This window comes from Dendrobates tinctorius, unplaced genomic scaffold (assembly GCF_039654945.1).
Source record: "Dendrobates tinctorius isolate UK_male_01 unplaced genomic scaffold, ASM3965494v1 ptg000250l, whole genome shotgun sequence".
Classification (NCBI taxonomy): Eukaryota; Metazoa; Chordata; class Amphibia; order Anura; family Dendrobatidae; genus Dendrobates; species Dendrobates tinctorius.
This window is the reverse complement of record NW_027361917.1, coordinates 62,375,041-62,397,692: the sequence shown is the minus strand read 5'-3', so window position 1 is coordinate 62,397,692 and position 22,652 is coordinate 62,375,041. Positions and strand designations below refer to the sequence as shown.

Here is a 22,652-nt window from a genome sequence, read left to right as displayed (position 1 = left end):
AGTGTGCACAGACGTCCTACAATTTCTGTAGCAGCTCTCACATATGGGTAATTTTTAATAAAGATTTGCACCACTTAATTTAATACGTGGGGCAGGCAAGGGTTGTACATCAAACAGGCAAAGCCTAGAGCTGCTATCAGATTTTGCACGTTATCGCACACCACCAGGCCAAGACTTATGTTCAGCGGCCCCAACCACTCATCGGTCTCTTGTTTAATCACTGTCCACAGCTCCTGCGCAGTAACGTCCCTGCCCATGCTTACTGTTCCACGTATCGGTAGTTATCTGTACCTTGCCACTGATAGCGCTGCGCAGTGCACACCTGATTTTGGCTGCAACATGTGTGTGCTGGGTAGGGATGGCCTGCTTGAAAAATTAGTGGTGGATGGGAACCACGTACTGCATAACAGCCACCACCATCACTTTTTTAAAACTGTTTTTCTCCATTAGATGGAATGGCAGCGTTTCAAAGGCCAGAAATTTGTACATGCTGTTATTCAGGGCCAGGTAGTGTATTTCCTCTTTCTTTATAGGGTTTGGGTGATGGAGAGCTGAACACGTCTATTGGACGGGGTGGAGATGTTTGGTCAAAATGCTGGTGGTGGTGCTGTTGTAAGGACAAAGACCGGGCTGCGGGTACCTGTACCGAACCTGGTCTGGAACTGTTGAGGCTGCCTCCCACGTTGCAAGGGGCAGTAAGGAGGAGCCGGACCAACCTCATGACCAGGGGAGGCGTGGTAAGATAAAAGGAAAAGCACGTGCTGCAGCAGTCAGTTTGGAGATAACCAGCAGCAGCGCACAGCTGAGAGAGCAGCACGCTCCGTCCACCGAGCATCGGCACTGCGGGAGATAAAGGTGCCTTGCGCCCCTAACAGAGAAAGGTGCTGTGCACTCCGTGACTGAGTACCGCACACTTGCAGAGAAAGCCGAGCACCAGACATACGCTTTCAGCCTTCCCTGCAGGTGTCTCCGATGCCCAGCGGATGTGCTCCCATTGTGCGGATGCCGTCTGCGCATGTGCTCCCATTGGCGGCCGGACACCTACGCAGCACATGCGCAGACGGCGATCTCAGGACCAATATCCCAAGAAATGAGATTTCAGCGCTGAGATCTCATCTCTCGAGATCACCATCTGCGCATGTGCCGCCCCCAGTGGCGGCCATATACTCGGAGTCCACAGCACACGCACAGGGAACTATGGAAGTACTGGGGTTCTGGCATGTCGCAAACTGTCGGCAGAGCCCTGGGCAGCGCTAGACACCCACGCAGCACCGCTGGGCACCGGAGGCAGCAGCGGCCAGCAACCGCCGAGCACCCGCCCTCATCCCAGCCTGCGGTCTACACCCACAGTATCAGTAAGGCATGTACGCTTTGTAAGACGCACCCCCATTTTCCCCTCAACTTTGTAAGACTCACTTTTTTCCCCCAAAGTAAAAAATACGGTACTCCACTAATGTCACACCGAGCTTTATCATTCTAGAAATGAAAATTCAACTCATCTTTCAAACTATTTTATTACAAGTCAAATAGAACTCAAATATATAAATATATGCATACATGCAATTGATAATGAGTTGTAGAAATCAAAACAATGAATTAAGGCACATTAGAGATTAAGGACAAAAGAAAACAATCAAAGCACATTTTGTACCAAAAGTCCCTTGTGCTTTAGCTGCAAACATTGTATTGCGGTACTTAACATAAAATTCCTTTCTCATTGAATACGCTATAAAACATGAGGGTGGGTAAAGGGAAGGGGACTTAGGTGGGCCCTGTGCCATAGATAACACGTCCTAGGATGACCCAAAAAAAACAAACAAAAAAACAAAGCCCCGAGAAAAAGACAGAGAGAACCATGACAGTACAAAGAGTACGTAAAGCAAATACAGTAAAGGTGAGAAATAAATATTGGACAAAGGAAATGAAAAGGTGGTAGTTCTCCCCCACAGGACCAACCCTAGCAAGCCATGAGAAGTAGAAAGAGGGGAGGGGAATTTCAGAGATCTTAGACTCATCTGACATCAGAGGTGACCTGGGTCACACCCATTTTGGCAGAACACGGATGGTGGAGGCACCAGCACTCCACTTGGTGGACAGACGACAAATGATGAATTGGCATCCAAAGAGGTCACTACTGTGGAGGGCACAGTGAAAAAAGATAGAGGAAATCCACAACACCTAGAATAAAACAAAGACTTTTTTTTTAAGAAAAATCCTAAGTTGTATAAAAAGACATGACCGCACCCCCCAATATTCATACCTTGATCTAATGCCCATCAGCAAAAGTGTACAAACTGAACATGAGGTTATTACTTTACATTCTGATCAGACTGTATGAAGCCCACTACCACGTCACAGTGACCAAAACATTGGGTCCCTAGCCTTAAAGGTGCGGCGCCGTGGGCAAATCTTGGTTAGAGCGGCAGCACACCCGACAGGGCGAGCGGCAGCGCATCTCCTTCCCTAGGCAGACCCCGAGCACGCAGTCCCATGCAACCTACACCCACTTCCCCAGGCTGACTCCCAGCACGCAGTCCCATGCAACCTACATCCACTTTCCAAGGCAGACTCCCAGCATTCAGTCCCATGCAAGCAAAATCACCCCCTTATCCACAGGCAGACTCTCCCCTAAAGCATGCACATGCAGCCCCATGCAAGCAACATCACCCCCTTCTCCCCAGACAGACCCTCCCCTCCAGCATGCACATGCAGCCCCATGCAAGCAACATCACCCCCTTCTCCTCAGACAGACCCTCCCCTCCAGCATGCACATGCAGCCCCATGCAAGCAACATCACCCCTTCTCTCCAGGCAGACCTCCCCATGCAAGCAACATCACCCCCCTCCAGCATGCACATGCAGCCCCATGCAAGCATCACCCCCTTCTCCCCAGACAGACCCCCCAGCATGCACATGCAAGCAACATCACCCCCTTCTCCCCAGGTGGACCCCCCCCCCCTCCAGCATGCACATGCAGCAACATCACCCCACTTCTCCCCAGGGAGACCCCCCTCCAACCCCATGCAACCATCACCCCCTTCTCCCCAGGCAGACCCCACCCTCCAGCATCCTGCCCCATGAAAGCAACATCACCCCCTTCTCCCCAGGCAGACCCCCCCTCCAGCATCCTGCCCCATGCAAGCAACATCACCCCTTCTCCCCAGGCAGACCACCCTCCAGCATCCTGCCCCATGCAAGCAACATCACCCCTTCTCCCCAGGCAGACCCCCCCCCCCTCCAGCATGCAGCCCCATGCAAGCAACATCACCCCTTCTCCCCAGGCAGACCACCCTCCAGCATCCTGCCCCATGCAAGCAACATCACCCCTTCTCCCCAGGCAGACCCCCCCCCTCCAGCATGCAGCCCCATGCAAGCAACATCACCCCTTCTCCCCAGGCAGACCCCCACCCTCCAGCATGCAGCCCCATGCAAGCAACATCACCCCTTCTCCCCAGGCAGACCCCCCCCCTCCAGCATGCAGCCCCATGCAGGCAACATCACACCTTCTCCCCAGGCAGACCCCCCCTCCAGCATGCAGCCCCATGCAAGCAACATCACCCCTTCTCCCCAGGCAGACCCCCCCCTCCAGCATGCAGCCCCATGCAAGCAACATCACCCCTTCTCCCCAGGCAGACCCCCCCCTCCAGCATGCAGCCCCATGCAAGCAACATCACACCTTCTCCCCAGGCAGACCCCCCCTCCAGCATGCAGCCCCATGCAAGCAACATCACCCCTTCTCCCCAGGCAGACCCCCCTCCAGCATCCTGCCCCATGCAAGCATCACCCCCTTCTCCCCAGAGAGACCCCCCCTTCAACATGTACATGGAGCCCCATGCAAGCAAGATCACCCCATTATCCCCAGGCAGACCTCCTCCAACATACACATGCCGCCCAATGCAAGTAACATCACCCCCTTCTCCCCAGGCAGCCTCCCAGCTCTCGCATGAACATCCACTTACCTGATCTGTGACTCCAAATCCCACCATAGCATCCCCAGCTTTCTCGTGTCTGCTCTGCTCTGCTCTATAGGGGAAGAGGCACCGCCCCTTCTGGTCACATGGGCATGACGTCAACAGAGGTGCTTTCGCCGAATTGGAGTTAGCCTCTTCTGGTCACGTGCTCACACTGATTCTCGCAGTTTTTCCTCCAACCTCCGCACAGCTTTGAATCCCATTGGCTGGAGCTGGTCGCCTATAGTAGAGGCACGTTTTGAACTCGCGTGTAATTTGAAATTGTGTTTGGCAGAGAAAGCGGGACAGGCGTGAATGGTGAGCGGCGACTGTTAGAGCGGAGCGTCGGAGCGCAGCCATGGACGGCCAGAGCTGTGGCCAGTAAGTCACTGTTCCGTCGGGTGATCGTCCGAGAAGGCGTTACCAGCCCGGAGCCGTGGGAGGCTTTTACATGATCGAACTTGTAATGATCGACATATAGGGCATGCTGTGCCTTGTAGTTCTCACGTACTCTGCGCTGTAATACTCCTGGTACGTGTAGTTCTCCCCGTACTCTGGGCTGTAATACTCCTGTTACGTGTAGTTCTCCCCGTACTCTGGGCTGTAATACTCCTGGTACGTGTAGTTCTCCCCGTACTCTGGGCTGTAATACTCCTGGTACGTGTAGTTCTCCCCGTACTCTGGGCTGTAATACTCCTGGTACGTGTAGTTCTCCCCGTACTATGCGCTGTAATACTCCTGGTATGTGTAGTTCTCCCCGTACTCTGGGCTGTAATACTCCTGGTACGTGTAGTTCTCGCCGTACTCTGGGCTGTAATACTCCTGGTACGTGTAGTTCTCCCCGTACTCTGGGCTGTAATACTCCTGGTACGTGTAGTTCTCCCCGTACTCTGGGCTGTAATACTCCTGGTACGTGTAGTTCTCCCCGTACTCTGGGCTGTAATACTCCTGGTACGTGTAGTTCTCCCCGTACTATGCGCTGTAATACTCCTGGTATGTGTAGTTCTCCCCGTACTCTGGGCTGTAATACTCCTGGTACGTGTAGTTCTCGCCGTACTCTGGGCTGTAATACTCCTGGTACGTGTAGTTCTCCCCGTACTCTGGGCTGTAATACTCCTGGTACGTGTAGTTCTCCCCGTTCTCTGGGCTGTAATACTCCTGGTACGTGTAGTTCTCCCCGTACTCTGGGCTGTAATACTCCTGGTACGTGTAGTTCTCGCCGTACTCTGGGCTGTAATACTCCTGGTACGTGTAGTTCTCCCCGTACTCTGGGCTGTAATACTCCTGGTACGTGTAGTTCTCCCCGTACTCTGGGCTGTAATACTCCTGGTACGTGTACTTCTCGCCGTACTCTGGGCTGTAATACTCCTGGTACGTGTAGTTCTCCCCGTACTCTGCGCTGTAATACTCCTGGTACGTGTAGTTCTCCCCGTACTCTGGGCTGTAATACTCCTGGTACGTGTAGTTCTCCCCGTACTATGCGCTGTAATACTCCTGGTACGTGTAGTTCTCCCCGTACTCTGGGCTGTAATACTCCTGGTACGTGTAGTTCTCCCCGTACTCTGGGCTGTAATACTCCTGGTACGTGTAGTTCTCCCCGTACTCTGGGCTGTAATACTCCTGGTACGTGTAGTTCTCCCCGTACTCTGGGCTGTAATACTCCTGGTACGTGTAGTTCTCCCCGTACTCTGGGCTGTAATTCTCCTGGTACGTGTAGTTCTCCCCGTACTCTGGGCTGTAATACTCCTGGTACGTGTAGTTCTCCCCGTACTCTGGGCTGTAATACTCCTGGTACGTGTAGTTCTCCCCGTACTCTGGGCTGTAATACTCCTGGTACGTGTAGTTCTCGCCGTACTCTGGGCTGTAATACTCCTGGTACGTGTAGTTCTCCTGTACTCTGGGCTGTAATACTCCTGGTACGTGTAGTTCTCCTGTACTCTGGGCTGTAATACTCCTGGTACGTGTAGTTCTCCTGTACTCTGGGCTGTAATACTCCTGGTACGTGTAGTTCTCCTGTACTCTGGGCTGTAATACTCCTGTTACGTGTAGTTCTCCTGTACTCTGGGCTGTAATACTCCTGTTACGTGTAGTTCTCTCCGTACTCTGGGCTGTAACACTCCTGGTACGTGTAGTTCTCTCCGTACTCTGGGCTGTAACACTCCTGGTACGTGTAGTTCTCTCCGTACTCTGGGCTGTAACACTCCTGGTACGTGTAGTTCTCTCCGTACTCTGGGCTGTAATACTCCTGGTACGTGTAGTTCACCCCGTACTCTGCGCTGTAATACTCCTGGTACGTGTTGTTCTCTCTGTACTCTGGGCTGTAATACTCCTGGTACGTGTAGTTCTCTCCGTACTCTGGGCTGTAACACTCCTGGTACGTGTAGTTCTCTCCGTACTCTGGGCTGTAATACTCCTGGTACGTGTAGTTCACCCCGTACTCTGCGCTGTAATACTCCTGGTACGTGTAGTTCTCTCCGTACTCTGGGCTGTAATACTCCTGGTACGTGTAGTTCTCTCCGTACTCTGCGCTGTAATACTCCTGGTACGTGTTGTTCTCTCTGTACTCTGGGCTGTAATACTCCTGGTATGTGTAGTTCTCTCCGTACTCTGGGCTGTAACACTCCTGGTACGTGTAGTTCTCCCCGTACTCTGGGCTGTAATACTCCTGGTACGTGTAGTTCTCTCCGTACTCTGCGCTGTAATACTCCTGGTACGTGTTGTTCTCTCTGTACTCTGGGCTGTAATACTCCTGGTATGTGTAGTTCTCCCCGTACTCTGGGCTGTAATTCTCCTGGTACGTGTAATTCTCACTTACTCTGCGCTGTATTACTCCTGGTACGTGTAGTTCTCCCCGTACTCTGCGCTGTAACATTCCTGGTACGTGTAGTTCTCCCCGTACTCTGCGCTGTAACACTCGTGGTACGTATAGCTCTCCCCGTACTCTGCGCTGTAATTCTCCTGGTACGTGTAGTTCTCACGTACTCTGCGCTGTAATACTCCTGGTACGTGTAGTTCTCACGTACTCTGCGCTGTAATACTCCTGGTACGTGTAGTTCTCTCCGTACTCTGGGCTGTAATACTCCTGGTACGTGTAGTTCTCTCCGTACTCTGGGCTGTAATACTCCTGGTACGTGTAGTTCTCGCCGTACTCTGGGCTGTAATACTCCTGGTACGTGTAGTTCTCCCCGTACTCTGGGCTGTAATACTCCTGGTACGTGTAGTTCTCCCCGTACTCTGGGCTGTAATACTCCTGGTACGTGTACTTCTCGCCGTACTCTGGGCTGTAATACTCCTGGTACGTGTAGTTCTCCCCGTACTCTGCGCTGTAATACTCCTGGTACGTGTAGTTCTCCCCGTACTCTGGGCTGTAATACTCCTGGTACGTGTAGTTCTCCCCGTACTATGCGCTGTAATACTCCTGGTACGTGTAGTTCTCCCCGTACTCTGGGCTGTAATACTCCTGGTACGTGTAGTTCTCCCCGTACTCTGGGCTGTAATACTCCTGGTACGTGTAGTTCTCCCCGTACTCTGGGCTGTAATACTCCTGGTACGTGTAGTTCTCCCCGTACTCTGGGCTGTAATACTCCTGGTACGTGTACTTCTCGCCGTACTCTGGGCTGTAATACTCCTGGTACGTGTAGTTCTCCCCGTACTCTGGGCTGTAATACTCCTGGTACGTGTAGTTCTCCCCGTACTCTGGGCTGTAATACTCCTGGTACGTGTAGTTCTCGCCGTACTCTGGGCTGTAATACTCCTGGTACGTGTAGTTCTCCTGTACTCTGGGCTGTAATACTCCTGTTACGTGTAGTTCTCCTGTACTCTGGGCTGTAATACTCCTGGTACGTGTAGTTCTCCTGTACTCTGGGCTGTAATACTCCTGGTACGTGTAGTTCTCCTGTACTCTGGGCTGTAATACTCCTGTTACGTGTAGTTCTCCTGTACTCTGGGCTGTAATACTCCTGTTACGTGTAGTTCTCTCCGTACTCTGGGCTGTAACACTCCTGGTACGTGTAGTTCTCTCCGTACTCTGGGCTGTAACACTCCTGGTACGTGTAGTTCTCTCCGTACTCTGGGCTGTAACACTCCTGGTACGTGTAGTTCTCTCCGTACTCTGGGCTGTAATACTCCTGGTACGTGTAGTTCACCCCGTACTCTGCGCTGTAATACTCCTGGTACGTGTTGTTCTCTCTGTACTCTGGGCTGTAATACTCCTGGTACGTGTAGTTCTCTCCGTACTCTGGGCTGTAACACTCCTGGTACGTGTAGTTCTCTCCGTACTCTGGGCTGTAATACTCCTGGTACGTGTAGTTCTCTCCGTACTCTGCGCTGTAATACTCCTGGTACGTGTTGTTCTCTCTGTACTCTGGGCTGTAATACTCCTGGTATGTGTAGTTCTCTCCGTACTCTGGGCTGTAACACTCCTGGTACGTGTAGTTCTCCCCGTACTCTGGGCTGTAATACTCCTGGTACGTGTAGTTCTCTCCGTACTCTGCGCTGTAATACTCCTGGTACGTGTTGTTCTCTCTGTACTCTGGGCTGTAATACTCCTGGTATGTGTAGTTCTCCCCGTACTCTGGGCTGTAATTCTCCTGGTACGTGTAATTCTCACTTACTCTGCGCTGTATTACTCCTGGTACGTGTAGTTCTCCCCGTACTCTGCGCTGTAACATTCCTGGTACGTGTAGTTCTCCCCGTACTCTGCGCTGTAACACTCGTGGTACGTATAGCTCTCCCCGTACTCTGCGCTGTAATTCTCCTGGTACGTGTAGTTCTCACGTACTCTGCGCTGTAATACTCCTGGTACGTGTAGTTCTCACGTACTCTGCGCTGTAATACTCCTGGTACGTGTAGTTCTCTCCGTACTCTGGGCTGTAATACTCCTGGTACGTGTAGTTCTCTCCGTACTCTGGGCTGTAATACTCCTGGTATGTGTAGTTCTCCCCGTACTCTGCGCTGTAATACTCCTGGTACGTATAGTTCTCTCCGTACTCTGGGCTGTAATTCTCCTGGTGCGTGTAGTTCTCCCCATACTTGGGCTGTAACACTCCTGGTACGTGTAGTTCTCTCCGTACTCTGGGCTGTAATACTCCTGGTACGTGTAGTTCTCTCCGTACTCTGCGCTGTAATACTCCTGGTACGTGTAGTTCTCTCCGTACTCTGCGCTGTAATACTCCTGGTACGTGTAATTCTCACGTACTCTGCGCTGTAATACTCCTGGTACGTATAGTTCTCTCCGTACTCTGGGCTGTAATTCTCCTGGTGCGTGTAGTTCTCCCCATACTTGGGCTGTAACACTCCTGGTACGTGTAGTTCTCCCCGTACTCTGGGCTGTAATACTCCTGGTACGTATAGTTCTCTCCGTACTCTGGGCTGTAATTCTCCTGGTGCGTGTAGTTCTCCCCATACTTGGGCTGTAATACTCCTGGTACGTGTAGTTCTCTCCGTTCTCTGCGCTGTAATACTCCTGGTACGTGTAGTTCTCCCCGTACTCTGGGCTGTAATACTCCTGGTACGTGTAGTTCTCTCCGTACTCTGCGCTGTATTACTCCTGGTACGTGTAGTTCTCCCCGTACTCTGGGCTGTAATACTCCTGGTACGTGTAGCTCTCCCCGTACTCTGGGCTGTAATACTCCTGGTACGTGTAGTTCTCTCCGTACTCTGAGCTGTAATACGCCTGGTACGTGTAGCTCTCCCCGTACTCTGGGCTGTAATACTCCTGGTACGTGTAGTTCTCTCCGTACTCTGCGCTGTAATACTCCTGGTACGTGTAGTTCTCCCCGTACTCTGGGCTGTAATACTCCTGGTACGTGTAGCTCTCCCCGTACTCTGGGCTGTAATACTCCTGGTACGTGTAGTTCTCTCCGTACTCTGAGCTGTAATACGCCTGGTACGTGTAGCTCTCCCCGTACTCTGGGCTGTAATACTCCTGGTACGTGTAGTTCTCTCCGTACTCTGAGCTGTAACACTCGTGGTACGTGTAGCTCTCACGTACTCTGCGCTGTAATACTCCTGGTACGTGTAGTTCTCTCCGTACTCTGCGCTGTAATACTCCTGGTACGTGTAGTTCTCCCCGTACTCTGGGCTGTAATACTCCTGGTACGTGTAGCTCTCCCCGTACTCTGGGCTGTAATACTCCTGGTACGTGTAGTTCTCTCCGTACTCTGCGCTGTAATACTCCTGGTACGTGTAGTTCTCCCCGTACTCTGGGCTGTAATACTCCTGGTACGTGTAGCTCTCCCCGTACTCTGGGCTGTAATACTCCTGGTACGTGTAGTTCTCCCCGTACTCTGGGCTGTAATACTCCTGGTACGTGTAGCTCTCCCCGTACTCTGGGCTGTAATACTCCTGGTACGTGTAGTTCTCCCCGTACTCTGGGCTGTAACACTCCTGGTACGTGTAGTTCTCCCCGTACTCTGCGCTGTAATACTCCTGGTACGTGTAGTTCTCCCCGTACTCTGCGCTGTAATACTCCTGGTACGTGTAGTTATCCCCGTACTCTGGGCTGTAATACTCCTGGTACGTGTAGTTCACCCCGTACTATGCGCTGTAATACTCCTGTTACGTGTAGTTATCCCCGTACTCTGGGCTGTAATACTCCTGGTACGTGTGGTTCTCTCCGTACTCTGGGCTGTAATACTCCTGGTACGTGTAGTTCACCCTGTACTCTGCTCTGTAATACACCTGCTATCCCCACCGATCTGCTGCCAGGTCTTGCAGCAGCTCAAAGTACCGTACATTACTTATTGTCTGTTATCTGGTGCTGCAGCTCGCTATCATTACTTAGCTAGGAGCTGAGTTGCTGTGTCGGAGTCTGCAGGGTGGCAGACCATCAATAGCAAAGTGCTGGATGACTTGAACGGGAACCTGTAGCTTCCAAAATTTCAATTTGCCTGCAGATAGTGTTAATATGTAGGTAAATGGTGGCAGGAATAATGGAAGTACTGCTACAGGAATAAAATATGGTAGTATTGTCCCTGCGTCGGCACTTCCAGTCATGTGAGCGGCACAGGGAGGTGTTGGTCATATAGTGACAGCCTGATCTGCACAAAGACCCTGTGGAGCTGGCTGTCAATCACTGCCCCGGAGACTGGGAGCATCCGGGTGCAGGCAGAATGTCTAGCTTTGTTTTCTCCCTGTATCCTCTGCTCCAGTAATTCTGAAAGAATACATATAAAAAAGATGATCAAAAGCTAATATATGTATAAAAAATACAATTTTTATCATGCAAAATCACATAACCAAATACTGATGAGAAACAGAAAAGTGCAAGGTGTTTACCACTCCTAACTCTCAAGGTCGCACAGGTCCAGGAAGGACATCACAGATGGATTATTCAGACCATGCAGATACCCAAAATATTTCCCCATGCTAAGTAGAGAAGAATATAAATAGTAGACATTCATGTATAGGCCTATAAAAACATTATTTACCTAGCGCCACCTAGTGTGCCGCATGTGTCTCCATATTAGAACTGCAAGATAACATCAAGTAAACTAGATGTGTATTTCCTGAAGGAAGTACAGATAGTGCTTTGAAATGGTGCCCAGGCTGCCCCTTTAAGAGACACTTGCCTGCTGCCCCTGCAAGACTTTCAACTAAGGATCCGTTTTAACTGTGGGTGCCTCTCAGGGGCCACTTTGGCCTGCGGGGCCCCTCTGGGTCCGATTTGGTGGGCGGGGCCCATCTGGGTCCGGTTTGGTGGGCGGGGCCCCTCTGGGTCCGATTTGGAGGCCATGGTGGCTCAGCTTTCGATTTTGCGCGCCGGTCCTTTAAGACTCATTTCGGTGCGCCGGCCCTTTAAGAGCCAGTTCTGTCTGTTAACACTGCCCATACTACTTGGCACGCATCCATAGTCCCAACATTACCCGGCAAATCCCTCATACCAGTGACCAAAAAGTATTTCATAATATAATCCATAGTGATTACCTATTGACGTCAGTGGTACCAGGTGGTGTGATTCCTGGGCCAGCGCTGGCCCAAATTGCTAGTAATTTACTTGATGTTAAATTGCAGTTCTAATATGGAGACACATGCGGCACACTAGGTGGCGCTAGGTAAATAATGTTTTTATAGGCCTACATGAATGTCTACTATTTATATTCTTCTCTAAGCATGGGGAAATATTTTGGGTATCTGCATGGTCTGAATAATCCATCTGTGATGTCCTTCCTGGACCTGTGCGTCCTTGAGAGTTATGAGTGGTAAACACCTTGCACTTTTCTGTTTCTCATTAGTATTTAGTTATGTGATTTTAATTTTGCTCAAAAATATTTGAGCTGTTTGACATCTCACCAGCGATCATGTAGTGATGCACCAGCAATCCTGACAAGGTAATATCGGGATCGCTGGTGCGTAGCTATGTGTGACGGGGCCCTAAACAGTGGAAACCCCACAATTCTAACTCCAACACTAACCCCAACACACTTCTGATCTCAGCCCTAACCCTAGCCCTAATAGGAAAATGGAAATAAATAGATTTTGTTAATTTTATTATTTTTCCCTAACTAAGGGGGTGATAAAGGGGGTTTGATTTGCTATTTATGGCGGTTTTTATGTTTGGCAGCTGTCACATGCGAAAAGACGCTTTTTATTGTAAAAATAGTTTTTGCATCACCACATTTTGAGAGCTATAAATTTTTTCCCTTCCCAATGACAGCACCGCACATGAGAGATGGTATCCGCCCCCAGGACCGGAAACCTGTAGCAGAGATAAAAGAAGGGGGCGACACCTCTCTCCTCAGTTTGGTTTCCTGTTCCTCCAGGTGCCTGTGGCAGGTCTCATACCTCCAGGGGGATCCCCCTCTGATGAAGTCCGGTCTGGAGGCCGAGGTCCGTATGGGGGGAAAGGCAGCTGGGCGCGGTGACGCGCGCCAGTAATCCCAGCCAAGGGGGGGGCTGTCAGTGCCGCGCGCATTCCCCCTGCTGGACTCCCCGGTGGCCGCTCCTGTCTGGAGGCTGGGCCGGGAGGAGGCGTGCCCATTACGACATTGGCGCCGACTGAATACTGGACGGCTTCCGGTCGCACTGGAAGTGACGTCACACGCCGGGGGTAGCCGGTGTACTGGACACTTCCGGGAGGGAGTTGATCCAGGAGCGCGCACACCGCTCCCCCGTTATAATGAAACAAGGCGCAGGCGACGGCAGCAGCTGGTAAAGCATGGCGGACCCCGCAACTGAAGTGCGAACAACAGAGGAAGACCCGGAGGCTACCGTAGTACCCAGGGGGTATGGTTGAGTGCCTTTGTAAGGCAAAAATGTGTGAGTAATGATGCCCTCTGTCATGTGTTCCCTAGCATGAGTGCTCTCATCAGGTGTCAGCTGCTAAGCAGCTTAAAGCTGGGCGGCTGCTAAGCAGTTTGAGACTGGGCCTGGACCAGAATGGGAGACTAGCTGGAAATTGACAGGTCACGGGTCATGTTTAAGAAAAAAAAAAATCACCATCCCTACTGCAGAATATTAAAAATATTATCCGGGATGGGGAAAAATCAAAGCAGCACACTGCGCTCTGCTCTGCCAAACCTACCTCAACCCACCCCCTACAGAGATTCAAACGGGAGGACTCAGAGGAACAGCTGGAATATCTGCAATACCTAAGGGGGAGTGGAGATTGCTCAGGTCCCCACTCACCGTCAATATCAATGCCTTCCCTTCGGGGTGTCATGGGCCCCTCGCATATTCACAGTACAGGATTTCATGTTTAGTAATTTAGAAAGGAAGGAACACAAGGTTCCCTTCCCACGGTCAGGATGGCTGAGCGTTCTAAGGCGCTGCATTCAGGTCGCAGTCTTCCCTGTAGGCGCGGGTTCAGATCCCACTTCTGCCACAAACACTTAAAAGTAAATACCCGTTTAATAAAGAAGTATGTGAAAGTTTGAGAAAAAAGAAAAGCTCCTACACTGGATGCTGCCATCGCCAGTACCTCCAGAAGGATAGCCCTGCCATTTGAAGACATGGGTGCCATAAAAGATCCAAGAAAGAAAGAAAGAAAGAAAGAAAAAGAAAAAAAGCTGATGCTTTTCTAAAAATCTGCTTGAGAGGCGCCAGTATGGTCATTTAAACCGGGGTTACCCACCACTTGCACAGCACATGCTATGGCAAAGTGATTAGAGGAACTCGATAAGCAAATAAATGCCCAAGGGAAAGGCTGCTAGAAGCAATACCTTCCCTACAGAAAGCGGCACGATTCCTGGCAGATGCCACGGGTAATTCCGTCCAATGTGCATGCGCCCCTTCAAATTCTGGTTGCAGAGCACTATGGAAAAAAATTGGGCCGCAGATTTCCAGTCGAAGGTCAAGCACCGTGCAGTCCCATGTGAGGGACAATACCTCTTCAGGAAGGTGTCAGACGAATTTTTGGGAAAAACGGAAAAAAAAAAAAAAAAAAAGAATTCCCACCACTCACCTTCTCTAGGCTCCAAATTTTGGTGGGGGGAAAGACTTCGAAACCAGGGGCGGCATTACCTACCTCAAATTGAATAACCAAGCCATTATCGGGAGGTCTGTGCAGCACCCCGCCGTAGTGAATAAAAATGACACATGACAAAAAGAACCAGGCGATGATAGAGGAGGTTTAGCTCCTCATACAAAAGTAAGTACTGGTAAAAGTACCACACCACCAAATATGAAATGGATTCTACCGCACCCTGTTCCTCACGCCAAAGCCAGACAGTCCATTGAGAACAATATTCAACATGAGAGAATTGATCCGTTATCCGTGTGGATAGCTTCAAAATGGAAACTTTAAAATCGGCGAGCACCCTAAAAGTGGTAAGGTTACTCGGCCCGGGCTGCTGCAGGGCAGTAGTGGATCTAACCAGTGCTTACTACCATGTGCCGATATGGGCCATCGGCCATTCTAGGCTGAGCGTGAGTACATTTGTCAGGTGGCAGCCGCTAAACAGCTTGAGCCTGGGCTGGGACCCGAATTGGAGACCAGCCAGCGCTCACAGGTCCAGGGTCATGCATTTAAAGGAGAACATCTGCAATACCTAAGGGGGAGTGGAGATTGCTCAGGTCCCCACTCACCGTCAATATCAATGCCTTCCCTTCGGGGTGTCATGGGCCCCTCGCATATTCACAAAGATCATCTCAGAGATGATGTTCCGTGTGAGAAAAGAATACATACTGCTAGTACCCTATTTGGACGATGTCCTCGTCGTGGGGAACAACAAGAGAATTGTGGAGAGGCAGTCACAAAAGTATTGCGAGATATTAACCAGGTTAGGCTGGATGGTAAACCTAAAAAAAAAAAAAAATCCAGGTTGGTCCGGACCAGACAAGAATTCCTCTGAGTTCAGTTAGATTCAGTCAAACAACAATGTGTCCTCCCAGAGAAGAAGAGTCGGACCGTTCATCAAAAGTACAACAAATACAACCTGGTCAGGCCATATCGGTAAGAGGGGCGATGTCACTTCTAGGTCCCTTAAACAGCCATAATCCCGGCGGTCCGGTGATCGCAAAGCCACACACACACAAAAAAAAATAATAATTAAATTACAGTGGCAGATCTTGACCGAGCAGGAAAAATAACCCTTGCAATTTGAATCGGGAGATAGTCTTGTTGCCACAAGTTCACAACTCGTTAAAATGGTGGCTGAGCGGCAAAAACTTAAGCAGGGCAGTACCCTGGTCTGTTCAGAATCCGGTGGTGCTAACCACGGACACAAGTCCGATAGGTTGGGGAGCACACCTAGCGGACCGGATTCTACAGGGCCAATGGGAACCCTCAATAAGAACAGCATCCTCCAGTTTAAAAGAACTGGCAGCTGTAAAGTGGGCATTTCTTCAGGTAAAAGAAGAAATCCAAGGCAAACATGTTGCAATTTTATCAGACAATAGTACAGCCATAGCCTACATAATAATAATCTTATATATACAACGACAAAGCAAAGTCCAGCAATAACATGAGCAATCCAGGATGCTGTTAAAATTTTTTTTCTTTTTATTCATAAATCCATTAAAATGCAATGGTCCAAGCAGTTCAAAACAGCAATAACGCAGGAAAGTCGTGCAGATAGGACTACACGTTTCAGCGGTAGAACCCGCCTTCTTCACGGTCCAGAATCTAATCTGCTTTCCAAACATGGAACCTTATATACATCCCACTCCCATCAGGGTAATTATAAACATATGTGAGAGACTTAAAAACATGTGCTATAAAAGCAGATCAAACATATAAACTATCCACATATTGATCAGTATACAACATGCATAAAGATTATAAGGAAAGAATTCAACATATTGGAGAAAAGTACATTAGGAATGTCTGATAACCTGACCATAAGATTTAAGGCCCTGTGCACACAGTGCAGACTCCGTGCAGTTCCGCAGCAGATTTGGCCCTGCAGAACCGCAGCAGAAAAGCAACAGATATATATTTATTACATAATAGATTACATAAACCGGCATAAACCGACATAAACCGGCAAGGGGGTACATGGCCAACATTTCTGATGGCAGAAGCAAAAAAAAAAAAAAAAAATTTTTATTCATGTTGGCAGAAAGCAATCTTCTGTCCCTGACTGGGACACATTTGAAAGAGGGACAGTCAATCATCTGGCCGACTTCTTAGGCCGGCATGTGTTACACCAGGGGGAGTGGGCCCTAAATCTGGAGACATTTGGGAGAGTCCATGCCGTATGTGGCACACCAGAAGTGAGTCTATTTTCCACAAGAAAGAATCGGAAAATAAACAGGTTCTACTCTCTAAACACAAGAGAACACCCAGAAGGGGTGGATGCACTGCTACACCGCTGGGAATTTCGCCTAGCTTGTGCATTTCCCCCTATTCCGTTAATTCCAATATTCCTGGAAGGAAAAGATTCGAGAAGACAAGGCACGAGTAATCCTTATCGCGCCTTCTGGCCAAAAAGAGCATAGTTCACATGACTCAGACGCATGTCTATCTCGAACCCATGGATCCTCCTGGATATCCCGAATCTAGTCACCAGGGCCCAGTACTACATCCTCAATTGCACAGACTCCATCTCACCACATGGAACTTGAGGGGACTCCTTTTAGCAAAGAGATTCTCAGGCCCTTGGTGACCACCCTGCTTGTTAGCAGGAAAAACGTAACCTCAGTCAAGTACCAAAAAATTTGGGAATAGTTCCTGGAGTTCTCAGGCTGACAGTTATCCAAATGAGCCAGGAAGTTCCAATAAAAGAGATCCTGGAATTCCTCCAAAACGGGCTAGAAAGAGGGTTGTCCACGAGCACCCTAAAAGTGCAAGTATCTGCCCTGGGTGCGTTGTTGGACAAAAAACTTGCAATTACCCTTGGGTCTATAGGTTCATTCGAACCTCCTTCACAGCCAGACCTTCAAAATTACTCACTAAGGTAGCTCCCTGGGATCTAAATTTAGTATTAAATACCCCATCATCTCCTTTCGAGCCTATTACTTCCACTTTGGTAAAGGCATTAACGTTGAAAACTGTACTTCTGGTGCCCTGACTTCAGCTCGACGTATCTGCAAGCTATTTCTGTAAATCCCCCATACGCTACCTTTCGGGATGACAGAGTAATCATAAAAACTGACCCAGCCTTCCTTCCGAAGGTCAATTCCGAAATTCACAGGGACCAGGAAATAATTTTGCCCTCGTATTATGCCTACCCAAAATCCCAGGGAGAGCAAACCTTTCATTTCTTGGATGTCGGGCATTGCCTACTCCAATATGTAGAGGCCGCAAAATTATGGCGACAGTCTTCGGCCCTTTTTTGTCTCCTTCCAGGGGACAAACTGGGAAAGAAGGAGAAAGGGGGAAAAAAAAAAGCTTCAAAATCAACCATTGCACGATGGCTACGTATGGCTATTTCACTGTCTTATTCTTCCTCAGGTCAGACTCCCCCAATGGGTGTAACAGCTCACTCCACAAGAGCCATAGCCACATCCTGGGCTGAAAGGGCAAATGCATCTGTAGAACAGATTTGTAAAGCAGCAGTATGGTCTTCACCATCCACTTTCTTCCGACACTATAGGCTAGACCAGGGGTCCTCAAACTTTTTAAACAGGGGGCCAGATCACGGTCTCTCGGACCATTGGTGGGCCGGAATATAGTTTAAAAAAAAATTAGCACCAAATTCATATGCACACTGCACATATCTTATTTAGAAATCATAAAACAAAATAGGAACAAATACAATATTAAAAATGAAGAAGTAAAGTTAAATCATCAAACTTACCGATTCTTTTGGGTTCTTCGAATATCCTACACTTCGAGTCAATTTTTTCTTTCTTGATATCATTGTTTCCTAGGGATTCAAAATTGCTATTGGTAAAATACCAACATATATGCAGCGCTACAAAAACAATATACCAGCAATAAAATTGCCCATACAGAGACATACAGACTGCACTGCCCATCAATGCAGCCTGATCAGTGCCCATCAAAGCAGCCTGATCAGTGCCCATCAATGCAGCCTCACCAGTGCCCATATTGGTGGAACTCCACTTTTACCTCAGGCTCAGACTAGTGTGGTGCAAGAATCCCCAAGAGGCAGCATTGGTCCCTAAAAGGCAAGTAAATGTCCCCAGTAAGCAGCACAGGTCCCAAATAGGCAGCACAGGTCCCCAATAGGCAGGTAAATGTCCCCAATAGGCAGGTAAATGTCCCCAATAGGCAGGTAAATGTCCCCAATAGGCAGCACAGGTCCCCAATAGGCAGGAACAGGTCCCCAATAGGTAGCACAGGTCCCCAATAGGCAGGTAAATATCCCCAATAGGCAGCACAGGTCCCCAATAGGCAGGTACAGGTCCCCAATAGGCAGCACAGGTCCCTAATAAGCAGGTAAATGTCCCCAATAGGTAACACAGGTCCCCAATAGGCAGCACAGGTCCCTAATAGGCAGGTAAATGTCCCCAATAGGCAGCACAGGTCGCCAATAGGCAGCATTGGGCCCTAAAAGGCAGGTAAATGTCCCCAGTAAGCAGCACAGGTCCCCAATAGGCAGCACAGGTCCCCAATAGGCAGCATTGGTCCCTAAAAGGCAGGTAAATGTCCCCAGTAAGCAGCACAGGTCCCAAATAGGTAGCACAGGTCCCCAATAGGCAGCACAGGTCCCCAATAGACAGGTAAATGTCCCCAATAGGCAGGAACAGGTCCCCAATAGGCAGGAACAGGTCCCCAATAGGCAGGAACAGGTCCCCAATAGGCAGGAACAGGTCCCCAATAGGTAGCACAGGTCCCCAATAGGCAGGTATATGTCCCCAATAGGCAGCACAGGTCCCCAATAGGCAGGTAAATGTCCCCAACAGGCAGCACAGGTCCCCAACAGGCAGCACAGGTCCCCAACAGGCAGCACAGGTCCCCAACAGGCAGCACAGGTCCCCAACAGGCAGGTACAGGTCCCCAATAGGCAGGAAAATGTCCCCAACAGGTAGCACAGGTCCCCAATAGGCAGGTACAGGTCCCCAATAGGCAGGTACAGGTCCCCAATAGGCAGGTACAGGTCCCCAATAGGCAGGTACAGGTCCCCAATAGGTTGCACAGGTCCCCAATAGGCAGGTGCAGGTCCCCAATAGGCAGGTACAGGTCCCCAATAGGCAGGTACAGGTCCACAATATGCAGGTACAGGTCCCCAATAGGCAGGTACAGGTCCCCAATAGGCAGATACAGGTCCCAAATAGGCAGATACAGGTCCCCAATAGGCAGGTACAGGTCCCCAGTAGGTAGCACAGGTCCCCAATAGGCAGGTACAGGTCCCCAGTAGGTAGCACAGGTCCCCAATAGGCAGGTACAGGTCCCCAATAGGTAGCACAGGTCCCCAGTAGGTAGCACAGGTCCCCAATAGGTAGCACAGGTCCCCAATACATAGCACAGATCCCTAGTAGGCAGGTAAACGTCCCCATTTTGCAGCACAGGTCCCCAATAGGACCCGGAGTTAAAAAGAATTAAAAAAACTACTCACCTATGTCCCCCGCTGTTCTGAAGAGGCGCCCGCTTGTCTCAGTCTTCTTCCGGCACAGGTGGCGTGACGTCATTAGGCCGAGCAGGCGGCGTGATGACAATCACGTCGTCTGTGTGGTCTCTGCTGCATATTGAGGGCTTCACTACGCCTTTCCTCGGCGCATCGTCCCGCCAGCGAGTTTGCACTCTGCAGTCTAGTTCTTTAGTGGGCGTGTCAGGGGGGGTGGCAGTGTTTGTGAGCTGCAGCGCTGATTGGTTCATCACGGCTGCAGCGCTGATTGGTTCACCACGGCAGTGAGGGCGGTGCAATCAGTGCAGTTAATGTCAGCCTGGCCAGGGGCCGGATAAAAGTCCTTCGCGGGCCGCATGTGGCCCGCGGGCCGCAGTTTGAGGAACCCTGGGCTAGACCTAGGACTCTCAAATCTTGCCTTTGGGGAGAAGTGTTATCTGCTGTTGTCCCACCCTAGGAGTCTCTGCTATCTTTCCTCTCATGTGCGGTGCTGTCATGGGGAAGGGAAATGATAATTACTTACCGGTAATTTGATTTTCCAGAGCCATGACCGCACCGCATTGTTCCCGCCCTATCTTGGTGATGGTTGTGTGGTGCATAAATATATGTATATATGGGGAAAATATATAATAGATAATATATCAAAAGAAGGTGGTAAGAGTCACGTAAACAATACATGTCAACTAATAAGGCGGTTACCTTGCATACTCTGAAACAAACTGAGGAGAGAGGCGCCGCCCCCTTCTTTAATCTCTGCTTCAGGTTTCCTGTTCCTGGGGGCGGATACCATCTCTCATTTGCGGTGCTGTCATGGCTCTGGAAAATCAAATTACCGGTAAGTAATTATCATTTTTCCGTATTTTGACCCACAGAGTCATGTGAGGTCTTATTTTTTGCAGGACGAGTTGACATTTCTATTGGTACTATTTTCGGGCACGTGACATTTTTTGATCGCTTTTTATTCCGATTTTTGGGAGGCAGAATGAACAAAAACCAGCAATTGATGAATTTCTTTTTTTTGGAGGGGGGCAATTACACCGTTCCGCTTGTGGTAAAATTGATGCGGTTTTATTCTTCGGGTCAGCATGATTACAGCGATACCTCATTTATATCTTTTTTTTTTTTTTATGTTTTGGCGCTTTTTATACAATAAAAACAATTTTTTATATAAATTATTTTTGCATAGCTTTATTCTGTGAGCTATAGCTTTTTTTTATTTTTTCGCTGATGATGCTGTATGGTGGCTCGTTTTTTGCAGGACAAGATGACTTTTTCAGCGGTACCATGGTTATTTATATACGTCTTTTTGATTGCTCGTGATTGCTCTTTGTGTTCGGCGGTATGATGATAAAGCATTGTTTTTTTGTTTTTTTTTTTTATGGGGTGCACTAAAGGGGTTAACTAGTGGGACATTTTTATAGGGTGGGTCGTTGCGGACACGGCTATACTAAATATGTGTACACTTATTGTTTTTTTTATTTACAAAAAAACAATTAGGGAATTTTTTGTATTTAGGAATTTTTTAAATTATTTTTAACACTTTTTTTTATTTTTTACTTTATTACTTTGTCCCAGGTGGGGACATTACTATAAAGTGTCAGATCGCTGATCTGATACTTTGCAGTGCAGTGTGTCAGATCAGCAATCTGACAGGCACTGTAGGAGGCTTCTCAGCGCCTTGTTGTGAATTCGCTTTCTGACCTACCTCTGGTTATGACTGAAGGTAGTGGAGCTGGTCAAATTAACAGAGAGGTTGCGAGTTCTCTTTCTGGGCTCCCTCTGCTGGTTACTGGAGGTAATGGAGCTAATCTGATTAACAGAGGCTTGCCACCTGATAATGAGGACGACGATTGGAGATCTGGGGTTTCAGACTGGATTTAAGACAGCCGACTCCCTCTATCCCTGCTGGTGATTTTTTCCTGCCTCCTGAGGTCTTAGTTTCCAGCTCAGTCCCTGCATCTTCAGCTAAGTGTTCTTTTGCTATTCTGTTCACATTTGATCTGGTTCTGTCTATTTCAGTGTTGTGTGGTCAGCCAGCTCCGGCTGGGGCTGTGCTGAATCACCCTCCATATGTTACTGCTTGTGCCAGTTTGTTTTTGTCCCTTATTAGATTGGCCTCTTTTTGCTCTGCTTTCAGAATATGCCAGAGTGTTGATATAGTGGGCGAAGTCGTGTGACTTCAGTATTTTTGCATCAGACGTGTTGGACATTTTTTGCTGGGTTTTTTGCGTGATTGCAGACAGTGTCTTTCCTGTCCTGTCTAGTCAGTGTGGGCCCCATCGTTTGCTCAGTCTATTTTCCTACCTGCGTTTGTGTTTTCATCTTGTCTCACCGACAATATATGTTTGGGGGCTATCTATTCCTTTGGGGTCTACTCTGGGGCAGTTTAGATTTCTCCTTTCTTGCTTTAGGCTTAGTTAGCTCTCCGGCTGTGTCGAGGCATCTAGGATCATCGTAGGCACGCTCCACGGCTACTGCTAGTTGTATGGATAGTATCAGGGGTCTGCAATCCACTTAGTTACCAACCTCTCTGGTTTTCTGTAGCTTAGCTTGGGCTTGCTCTCCTCCTCGGTGTCCCAATCATAACAGCGCCTGTTCTCAGCAGGCGCTGAGAAAGCCCCCTCCCTGCAGGACCCTGAAGGCCCCCGCGGCCATAATGGATCTGGGGACCTGCAGGGAGGAGGACCTCGGAACAGCGCGATCACATCACAGGGTGTCGGGGAAGCATGCAGGGAGCCCCCTCCCTACCTGATGCTTCCCTGTGCCGTCAGTACACTGCGATCATGTTT

General features: G+C 49.4%; 1 protein-coding gene and 1 long non-coding RNA gene across 3 annotated transcripts in view; one reads left to right on the top strand and one right to left on the bottom strand.

The window, feature by feature from the left end:
* Positions 1-1,495: 1,495 nt before the first annotated feature.
* LOC141063586 (uncharacterized) lies at positions 1,496-4,073 on the bottom strand. Its single transcript, XR_012224897.1, has 2 exons — positions 3,959-4,073; positions 1,496-2,178 (listed from the first exon to the last, which is right to left on the bottom strand). It is a non-coding gene; the product is annotated as an uncharacterized lncRNA (long non-coding RNA).
* Positions 4,074-4,130: 57 nt separating this feature from the next.
* BUB1 (BUB1 mitotic checkpoint serine/threonine kinase) overlaps positions 4,131-22,652 on the top strand; it is a 131,633-nt gene continuing 113,111 nt past the window's right edge. The window contains exon 1 of one of the 2 annotated variants that reach the window (XM_073557720.1): positions 4,131-4,267. Coding sequence is in view for 1 of the 2 variants with exons in the window: in XM_073557719.1 (XP_073413820.1) it covers positions 4,308-4,330 (23 nt within the window). In the remaining variant the exon portion in view is untranslated. Of the gene's footprint in view, positions 4,331-22,652 lie in introns of both variants that reach the window. The other variant, XM_073557719.1, reaches the window with a different exon arrangement.